This window comes from Stigmatopora argus, chromosome 14 (assembly GCF_051989625.1).
Source record: "Stigmatopora argus isolate UIUO_Sarg chromosome 14, RoL_Sarg_1.0, whole genome shotgun sequence".
In the NCBI taxonomy this organism is placed as follows: Eukaryota; Metazoa; Chordata; class Actinopteri; order Syngnathiformes; family Syngnathidae; genus Stigmatopora; species Stigmatopora argus.
In genome coordinates, this window is record NC_135400.1 from 12,302,889 (window position 1) to 12,313,419 (window position 10,531).

The 10,531-nt window shown below is 48.2% G+C and overlaps 2 protein-coding genes across 3 annotated transcripts; both read left to right on the forward strand.

Moving 5' to 3' along the window:
* Positions 1–217: 217 nt before the first annotated feature.
* On the forward strand, positions 218–9,480 carry cdc27 (cell division cycle 27). Of its 2 annotated transcripts, XR_013304889.1 has the most exons (20): positions 218–401; positions 1,394–1,469; positions 1,537–1,684; positions 1,758–1,883; positions 1,958–2,055; positions 2,119–2,255; positions 2,845–3,065; positions 3,507–3,606; positions 3,674–3,783; positions 4,373–4,472; positions 4,614–4,794; positions 4,866–5,038; positions 5,786–5,938; positions 6,008–6,088; positions 6,223–6,468; positions 6,549–6,677; positions 7,909–7,983; positions 8,062–8,191; positions 8,265–8,452; positions 9,462–9,480. XR_013304889.1 is itself a non-coding variant. In XM_077618909.1 (19 exons), exons 1-19 carry the CDS (start codon positions 375–377, stop codon positions 8,354–8,356), a joined length of 2,403 nt encoding a protein of 800 aa, XP_077475035.1. In that variant the 5' UTR covers positions 218–374; the 3' UTR covers positions 8,357–8,530. The 2 variants fall into 2 exon arrangements, 1 of the variants encoding a protein (XP_077475035.1); XM_077618909.1 differs by lacking the exon at positions 9,462–9,480 and having other exon boundaries at positions 8,265–8,530.
* Positions 9,481–9,582: 102 nt separating this feature from the next.
* On the forward strand, positions 9,583–10,408 carry LOC144088283 (noggin-like). The gene has a single exon (XM_077618609.1). It carries the CDS (start codon positions 9,583–9,585, stop codon positions 10,393–10,395), a length of 813 nt encoding a protein of 270 aa, XP_077474735.1. The 3' UTR covers positions 10,396–10,408.
* Positions 10,409–10,531: the final 123 nt, after the last annotated feature.

Below are 10,531 nucleotides of genomic sequence, written 5' to 3' on the forward strand. Positions count from 1 at the left end.
GCAACCCATGCACGGATAAGAGAAATGAATATTTTATTTAGTTTACCTGTTGAAACAAGTAGAAATTTAAATATGAAATAAAGTGAATCAAAGAAACGTAAAGACCTCAAATAAGTGTAAAGTTAAGTTTTACGACATTTGTTTATACTATTTAATATTTTGAGTGCGTTCGTTGAGAGCGACTGTCATTTCCCGTGGAGCCGCCAGAGAGCGCTGACAATTTCCTTTCCCATCCCGCTGATTTCCTGTCTTCCGGCCGCTCGCGCTCGGCATTTTCCGGCTGACTTCGGCCGCTAACGGTCGGAATGTTCAAATCCTGCCGGAGCCTGAGGTGAACAGGAGAGAAAAGGAGAAAAAGAAGCGACGGCGACGGAATGACGGTGTTGCAAGAACCCGTCCAGGTAAGAATCAAAGCTCCATTGGAGCCCCTAGACGCCGTCGAAGCCCGCCCGCCGTAGCTCTTCCGCGTCCCGGCCTCGGCGGCCGCTCCAGTCCGGGGACGGAGGCGCCTTCTCGGGCCGCTCGGGCCTCCCCTGTAGCAGCTTGCTGGCAATTGTCTCGCAAATTCAACTCTTACGGAAGGTCACGGAGGTCAAGTGTAAAGGCTAGCTGCCACATTGACCACCTTTTGACGACGTTTACCTTTTCTCTAAGCCGAGTGCCCGAGGAGTAGTCGGCCCGGTTTACGTCCCCGCTGTCGCCCTACCAATGACGCCAGAACGCCAACTACGAGAAAAAAATCAACATGTGCGCCCCAAATTTCGGAGATGAGAACAACAGCTTCAATCAGTCAGTGTGCTCATACCTTTAAAATCGGTGGCAAATGGAAAAAACGACGAAAAACTAGCACTTTTCACTTGCTGGACGTTTTGCAAGACCAAAACAAGACCAATGATGCTTAGTCACTATAAAAGACAAAGCACCAGTATTTCAAAATAGACCCTATCGTTGAGTAGAAGGGCTACTAATGTGTCAGAATTGGATTAAGGGTGTGATTTTTTATGAATTATCCTGAAATGACTTGTCCAGAAATCTCTTTGACTCAATTGGAGGAAACCAGACCAAAAACCTATCAAGAACAGCAACAAAAGCACAGTTTAATTCAGTTTTTTTCAAACCCATGTACAGACTCACATCAAACTCTACTGTAAACAAGAATAGATTGCGTACATTTTGTTACACATTTTGCTTTCAAAAATGATCATTCATTTTTTTAAATGGACTGAGTGTCCATTTGGGTGACTTAACTCTAATGTTAACCCTAATATTTGTGTTTTTCCAACCTAAATAGGAAAGTTTTGTATCTATCGGAAGGGCGAATCGAGACCCCTGTCCTAAACCTTATACTAACCTAAGGGGAGTAGAAAATGACGTTGTCACTTTGTGTGTCCAGGCCGCCGTGTGGCAAGCACTCAACCACTACGCCTACCTGGACGCCGTTTTCCTGGCCGAGCGCCTCTACGCCGAAGGTAACGTTCGCAACTCCTGCCCGACCCGGTTGGCGTGACGCCGAGCCGTATCCGTTGTCTGCGGCAGTGAGGTCGGAGGAGGCGCTGTACCTTTTGGCGACGTGCTACTACCGCTCGGGCAAAGCTTACAAGGCGTACCGGCTGCTCAAGGCGCACAGCTCGTCCACGCCGCAGGTGCGCTTCCTGTTGGCCAAATGCTGCGTGGAGCTCAGCAAGTAAGAATGCAAAATGGCCGCCTGCCGGTTGGGCAGAGCCGGCGGCGCGACGTCATCGTTTCTCGCCCGGCAGGTTGGCCGAAGGCGAGCAGGTCCTGATCGGTGGCGTGCTCAACAAACACAAAAGCCAAGACGACCTGGTTAACGAGTTCGGAGACTCGGCGTCCTTTACGCTCTCGCTCCTCGGACACATTTACTGGTGAGCGACTCGTCGGCGCCGCCACGGCGACGCATCTCAACCTCCCGCCCGTCTTTTTTTTCTCTTCGGAACAGCAAGACGGATCGCGCCACCAAAGGTGCCGAGTGTTTCCGGAAGAGTTTGTCACTCAATCCCTTCCTATGGTCGCCTTTCCAGAACCTTTGTCTACTAGGTAACGCCTCCCCCTGCTTTGGCGTAGTAGTCGCGCACGATTTACTCCTTTTGACTTTCGCAGGCGACAAAGCGGACGCCGATCAGGTGTTCAGGTTGTCCTCGTTGCAGCATGGTTCAGTAGCCCCTTCCGTGAGCGCCGCGCCGACACCACCCAATCGTTTGGACACCGCCTTCATGGAGACGCCACAGCACACCCTGGTAACGCTCACGAGCTTTTATTTTTGCCTTGTTCACCATTGACGCTGACAAACGAGGGCTCGAACCTTCTATCGCCGTCATTGGGGTACACGGTCGATTGATCGCCGGTCTTTTGGTCGCCCGGAAGGTTATTCATAATTACCATTTAAATCGTTGCTCAAATTCCCTGAATACAAACTGCGAATTACTATTTAGTCATACTTCATTCCCTATTAATTATTAGGCTAAAGAAAAGCTCCAAATTTCCCGGACTGTTATTGTTTTTTGTTGGAGAGCCTGTTAAGACCCTGACTGACGTCGCTTCTTAAAGGGACAACGCATGTACATACAAACTCTTCTACACTCACACGTCGGCTCAGTGAAACTGCTCATGGCCATTGTTGGCTTTTATTGATGCGTAGACCGTGTTGTTTTACCTTGTTATGTCGCCGGTCTTTTGCTTGCCCGTTGTTGCGGTCCGGGCGACCAAAAGACCGGTGACCAATCGACCGCACATGGTCATTGGCGGCTTTAGATTGACAATGTTTACGTGATCTTTGTTTTTGTTGAAGCATCTTTAAAAGGACTCAAGTGGGTCTTTTTCCCGCAGGAGTTAAATCGCCTGAATTTAGAATCGTCCAACGGGAAACAGACATCGGATTTGACGCTTTCCTACATCGACTCGTCGCTCATCACCCCGGAAGGCGGGTCTCTCTTAGGCAACCCCGTTTCCCTGGCAACCACCGGCTCCTTATTGGCCAAACAGAACAAGCCCAAGAGTGGGAGGAGTTTACTGGGAGGACCCAGCTCGCTCAGTCCGCTCACACCCAGGTACAGCTGCCTTCAATTTTTCTTAGCAAAGAATAACTTGTTTTTGCCATTTTTCACGTCATTTAATCACTAAATAAACTGAACTCATCGGCTGATATATTCATCACATTATTTAGAGTTCTATTACGCTGGGCAAAAATATTTAGCTGGAATTGTGCATTTGAATCCAAAACTACGCATCAAACGTTCATCTTATAAATTCTGGGTATGATTTTCAAAGTAAAAGCAGATGTTTGCAAATGTATCATTTGAGTTCATTTGAAAGATAATAAGAGAGCTACAAAAACTATAAAAAAGGATTAAAAAATGTTTTTCACTTTCAAATATTTGTAATACATCAAATCGAATCAAATTCTAAAGAATAATTTACAGTCAATATATTTTTACCCAGGTGAGGGCCAGTGTTATGTGGTTCCGTCAAGCACGTGTCTCTTTGCGCAGTTTTGGCATTTTGCCTCTGGAGCCGAGTCCCGGTGACCCCACGTATCTGCAGAACTTTTCGTCGGGCATGGAAACGCAATCGGTGGCTTCCAATAAGAAGGTTAGTCGACGCCCCCAAAGCGTGCGCCGTCCGCCCGTCCGTCATTAACGCGTGAACTGTTTTCCAGGCCGTGTCCAGGATGGGACAGTCCAAGTCGGTGTTCAGTCAGAGCGCCAACAGCCGCGATGTTTTGCCCATCCCCTTTAACTCGTCACAGACATCGGCACCTCACGCTAGGTAACCATCTTTCACGTCATTTAATCACTAAATAATGGCGTTAAAGCAGTTGGAACAGTAGGAATGTTTTTCTTTTTTTTTTCAATATTCCTTAAATGGCCCGCAGCCACAAACTTTGTTTGATGACAAGGGTGTCAGACTTGTGCTTTAACGTCAACTTGATTTCACGTGGATTAAAAGCCCTGGATATTCAGTTTTTTATAGATCTAAAACAATGTTTATTTTAGCTTTTTTAATATATTTTTAGATTTTCCAATTTGACTTTTGAACTAAAAAATACAGAAAAAAATGATTAAAAAGTTACAATTATTGATTTAAAAGGGGGAAAATCAGGAAATTTCATATACATCTATACTCTTCATTTTAATTTGATCCTAAAACAGATAGTCGGCACTCATGATTTACTTTCCCGGGCCACACAAAATGATGCGGCGGGCCAGATTTGGCCCCCGGGCCGCTACTTTGACACATGCTCTACATGATCCGTACATATTGTGCAATATGTATTAAGTTTGTTACTTGCCGTCGCAGTGAAAAAAAAAAGTTTATCGCAGTCACTTAGTCAACGCCATCTTGGTTTGCGTCTCAGCGGTTCTCCTCAGGTGTTGAGTCCGAGCATGTCGGCGCCACCCAACGTCCAGCCCAGAAGAAGCTCCCGACTCTTCACCAGCGCCAGCTCCACTGCCAAGGTAACGCACGTCTGCCATCACATATCCCACAATGCACCTATGGGGTTTGGAGGTAGAAAAAAAATCTAAAAGAATCTTGCATGAAAAATACCTATTCCCCAGAAAGTACCTGCTCATTTTTCCCTATTCTTTTTTTGTTAGGAGAACAGCAAGAAGCTAAAGATGAAGTTCCCCCCCAAGATCCCCAACAGGAAAACCAAATGTAAATCCAGCAAGACGTCCAACAGCGCCAACCTTAACGAGAGCCTGGACATCCTGCGACTGGACCCGGCCCTCGGTCTTCCCGACGCCAAGGTGCCGCAGCACCAGAGGGCGGCGGCAGGTAACGTTCGTCGCCGCTGCCGGCCAAGCGTCGGCGAGTTGAAGCCTCATTGTCGGCGCCCCCCCCCGTAGACGGCGTGCTGGCCTTGCTGCGGGAGCTTGGTCGCGGGTACCAGGCGCTCTGCTCTTATAACTGCCGCGAAGCCGTGGCCATCCTCAGCGCTTTGCCGCCGCAGCACTACAACACGGGATGGGTCCTCACGCATGTCGGGCGGGCCTACTTTGAACTGGCCGAGTACACGCAGGTGAGGTGACAAAATAGCGGTTGCGTCGCTATATCCCCATACTTTTTATTCCAATAGAGCTTTGCTGTCAAAGTGAGGGTCCGGGGGCCAGATCTGGCCCACCACCTCATTTTGTGCCGCCCGCGAAAGTAAATCCAATGTGTCGACTTCCTTTTATGATAACATTCATAGTAAGAGAATAGATGTATACAGAACATTTAGCGTTATTGTCTTTTAAAAAAGAAATACACATTTCTAATCCCAAAAATATGTAATTTTTTAGCGTTAAAGCATTTTTTAATTCCTTAATATCAATTTACTGTCTTTTCTTTTTAAAATGAAAAACACAGGATTAAAAGTATAGTTTTCCCTTTCTAAGAAATAACAATCTTTAAAAAAATATTTAGTTTCTTATTCCTAATGTTTTCTATCCAAAACTATTTTTAAGTGTAAAAATAATAAAAGAATCTTTACTGTTTTTCTAAGAAATAAACATCTTAGTATAAAAATAGGAACATAAATAAAACAATATTTACTCGTTTCCTCTCTTCAGTGTTAATAAATACATTTTAAAAGTAAGTATTTACTGTTTTTCCTTTGAATTAAAGAGAAAAAATGTATATATTTTCCCTCTTTTTATAGATAAAATAAGAAAATAATTTTCTATTAAGTGGCTCAAAAAATAGGATTCAGAAAAAAAAAAGTCCACAAATCTTTTTTTTTTTTTTTAAATTCCTGGCCCTAAAAGTTTCTATTTTTTTTCTCCAGGCGGAGCGTCTGTTCAGCGAGGTGCGGCGGATGGAGTCGTACCGAGTGGAAGGCATGGAGATCTACTCCACCACTTTGTGGCACCTTCAGAAGGAAGTGGCGCTGTCTGCCTTGTCCAAAGACCTGACCGACATGGACAAAAACTGCCCCGAGGTCCGTTTCGCCGCTTCCGTCGGACGGCGCCGACCCCGACGCTCACGCTAACATCTTGCGTCTGCGTAGGCCTGGTGCGTCGCGGGAAACTGTTTCAGCCTCCAGAGGGAACACGACATTGCCATTAAGTTCTTTCAGAGAGCCATCCAGGTGAGCCAGAAAAAAAATACTAATAACCGTTGTGATGAAAAATGCCGGACGTTTGTGGGATAAGAAATGAGCAAATCCCTTGGCCGTCAACGAGTGCGTAAATGGCAGCATTTGTGTGCGCGTTTGCGGCGGAGGTGGACCCCAGCTTCGCTTACGCCTACACGCTGCTGGGGCACGAGTTCGTGATGACGGAGGAGCTGGAGCGAGGCCTGGCGTGTTTCCGCAACGCCATCCGAGTCAGCAACAGACACTACAACGCCTGGTACGGCCTGGGAATGATCTACTTCAAGCAGGAGAAGTTCAACCTGGCCGAAATCCACTTCAGGAAAGCACTAGGCATTAACCCGCAGAGCTCCGTCTTGCTCTGTCACATCGGCGTGGTAAGTCGGCGGCAACGGCGGCGGCGGCGAAGTGGCGCGTGCCACGGCACCGGCAAAAACGCTTGGCCCCGCCCCGGCAGGTGCAGCACGCCTTGAAGAAATCAGACGCGGCTCTGGAGACGTTGAACAAAGCCATCGGGATCGACCCCAAGAATCCTCTCTGCAAGTTCCACAGAGCCTCCATCCTTTTTGCCAACGACAAATACAAGGTCAGTTCAAATCAACTTGAAAAGCGGCCACTTTCATTTGTTAAACAGAGGATCATTGGCTTAAAAAAAAAAGATATATTTTTTTTAACGTTTTCTCGCTCTCAAATATACGGAAACTAATACATAATCTTCGACTACTGGCTGAAGTAAATACAGTGGTACCTCTACATACGATCTTAATTCGTTCCGGGACTGAGCTCGTATGTCGATCTTCTCGTAACTCGAGGGAACGTTTCTCATTGAAATGAACTAAAAACACCAAAAACAGGATATTGGATTGGAAAAAATGTTTTATTTCTTCTAATTCGCCATCTATTAACTAGGTAACAGGGGGGAGTTTGGGGGATCGGGGGGACTTTATCCACGGCAACGCACTCGTAACTGAACAAACAAATTTAAATTAACTTTGATTAATATATGCAGACACACTCAAACATACGTTTAATGTAACTTTACACAAATTCTAATTTTGTTTAAAAAATGTTTTACCTTCGTTCTGGAGGTTAGCTGTTTGCCATGCCTCCACCCTCACGTTCGCTTTCGATGGGCTGTTTTCTGTTGTATTCCCTTCAAAATATTCCGAAAATGATGCACACAAATGTCCTCACAATAGGATAACGCACGACCACTTGCCAACGAGAAGTAGTCTTGAATGAGCAATCGCGGGAGCTAACAGGCTAAGGAAGGAATAACAGCCTACCCACGTATTGATTGTGGGTAATGAAGTTTTATTCTGAGAAAGGGTGCCATTGGCTATCGGTGTTGTGTGCACGAGTATACTTCATTACCCAGAAAGCCCTCTTTTTGCCCACGCATGCTCCTTGTGCGTTTCCTGGTCCATGTGTAGGAGAAACTCGCGTGAAGAAACCGTTCAGTGCTAGTAGATATCTGTTATACACGAAACAGATGCGGCAAAAAAAGACCAATGATAAACAGCCTCTCATGTCATGGCCACCTGGCTTTCTTGCATCTCGAGATTTTTCTCGTATCTAGAGCGAATTATTTGCTCAAAATTTTCCTCGTATCTTGAGCATCTCGTAGGTAGAGCTGCTCGTATGTAGAGGTACCACTGTATCCTCTTTCCTGGCCACCTAAATGAGATCTTTGCAAAAAAAATGCCTAGAAAAGGAATCATACACTTCAAAAATAAGGGTTAATTAATCAAAATATGGCGTCACTTCCCACAAGTATTTGTCTTAAAATGTGTGTGTGTGTGTGTGTGTGTGTGCAGGCAGCTCTACAAGAACTGGGAGAGTTGAAGCAGATAGTCCCCAAAGAGTCACTGGTTTATTTCCTCATCGGCAAGGTAAAGGCTTTTCCACGTCTTTTTCCGTCCGTCCGTCGTCCGTCTTCCGTCGCTTACTGACGGGACGCAATCCGTCAGGTGTACAAGAAACTAGGACAGACTCATCTGGCCTTGATGAACTTCAGCTGGGCCATGGATCTGGACCCCAAAGGGGCCAACAACCAGATCAAAGATGCCATCGACAAAAGATACCTGCCCGAGGACGAAGGTACGTACGTACGTACGCGTCACGTCATGGTCACGGCGAGCGCATCATCCGAGCCCGCGTGACCGCATTTCAGCCGCGGCCGAGGCGGACGACAGTCAGGACAGCAGCGTCATGACGGACGCCGACGACTCGCTCCTGCACACGGCCGAAAGCGACGTCCTTTAACCCGCGCCCCTTTTTGTCTCGTGATTGGTCAAGACGGACTGGTCAAGCTCCGCCCCCTTCCCATTGTCATCTGGCGCAACGGCGGACCCTGGAGAGGTTTTTTTTTCCATGTTCTTTTTATCATAGTTACAGAAAAATAAATCGTCTAAACCATCATCAGAAAAAATTATTAAAGTCATTGAGCTTCTCTTCCTTTTGGAAATGTGCCAGAAGGAATAGTTTAGTTAATATTAAAAAATAACAATAATAATTGGCATAAAAATGTTCATTTTTGGAACCCACTTGACTTTTTCTCCAAAGCATTTTGCTAATACAAAAACAATGTATCAACTTCAATCTTGGCTAACTTCACATGGTCAGTTAGCCTTGCTAAAAATGGACTCCGGTCCTCAGTTTATTCATCCATTTATTTTTAACAGGCGCAAATCTTGATCTAAAATGCACCCATTGTCACGTGACCATTAGCGGGTCTCGCCCGGCTTATTTTGAAGGCGCACTCGAGGGACGGCGCCCGGCCTTTTTCGGCACGCGTCCCTCGTCAACAGGCATGATGTCAGCCGGCCTCACACACAACCGGACTGTATTATCGTAAAAGAGCTTATTTATTCCAGACGAGAAGAGAGCCGCAAACAAGCTGCTAAAAAACACTTAAGCGCTTCTCCCCACTGCAGAAATAAACACGCGGCAATTAGCGCTGTTATTTCTGGACGGCGTTCTGCTGACCGCAATTGCGACCACGGACAGGCCCAGGTGGCAAACTCGCTGTCCAGCGGTAGAGGCCACTCCAAAACTCAAAAATGTACATGAGAGCCGCCATTGTTGCCGTGGGTGGAACCAAGTGCAAAACAAACTGGCAAGGGAAAACCTCGCCGGGCGCCAGAGTCAACAACAGCGCGTGGTCGGGTTGAGGCCGCGATTACGCAAAGTCGGCAGGTGGCCCGATAAAAGCGCGCTGGCAGTCCGGGTGGCTGCTTGGTAAACCATTGACTTTTCACTGGTTATTTGCATCTGCCAGATGAGAAAATGCGCAATTCTGCCATCCTTAAAAAGCAAATGTCGATGCTTGTATTCATTTATTTTTTAGTTATTTTTTTCTATTTTCCAGACTTTTGGCCATCATTTGGCCGTAACCGCGCGGAGCGAATTAGCTCATGGACAAAACAAACAAACAGGCATTTATCTGCGCCGCATTCTCGGGGCGCTGACGTGACCCCGGATTCCAGAAAATGGTGACGCCGGCCTTCCACGACCGCCGTTGTTTACCCGCTTTACGGAGTTTGGCGAACAGGTGGCCAGATTGTGCAGTGGTTCCCTGTGCACAACAAACGTGCATTGACGGTGGTGCACGTGTACGCGCACACGCGCGTACACGTGCACCTCTGGACTTAAAAGCCCTCGCGGACGGCGGTCTGGAGCGCGTCTGCTCGTCGGAGATGAGTCTCGGGATCGCGTGCGCGTGGGCGCTCCTGCTGCTGTCGGCGAGCGCGTCGGAGCGGGGCACCGACTACGACTACCAGCCGTGGCGGGGTTACTACCTCCTCCGGCCCGTCCCCGGCGACGGTGACGGCCTCCCGCCGGTGGACTTGCGCGAGGACCCGGATCCGGCGCTGGATCCCCAGGAGCGGGACCTGAACGAGACGGAGCTCCGCGGGCTGCTGGGCGACATGGACGCCCGCTTCTTGGCGCTGTCCCCCCCGGCGGAGGCGGCGGACGCGTCCTCTCCGTCGCCGCTAGATGTCGCCGCCCAGCCGAAGCGGCGGCTGCGGCTTCGGCAGTGGCTGCGCGCGTACACGTCGTGCCCGCTGACGTCCGCCTGGAGCGACCTGGGCGCGCGCTTCTGGCCGCGCTACGTGCGCGCCGGCCGGTGCCCGGCCGAGCGCTCGTGCTCGCTGCCCGAGGGCATGCGCTGCAGAGCGGCCGCGTCGGCGCAACTCGCCGTGCTCAGGTGGAGGTGCGCTCATCGGGAGGCGGGGCTCCAGTGCGCTTGGATCCGAGCGCGCTATCCCGTCATCACGCGATGTCAGTGCGCCTGCGCATGACGGAGTTTGGACGGAAACTGACAACGCGACGATTCTGTTTTCTAGAGGATGGACAGATGGTTCCGTTAATCACTTGTAAAGATATGAATGTTTTTTAGATGCATTTCTTGTGATATTTTAATTTTTTTATTTAGAT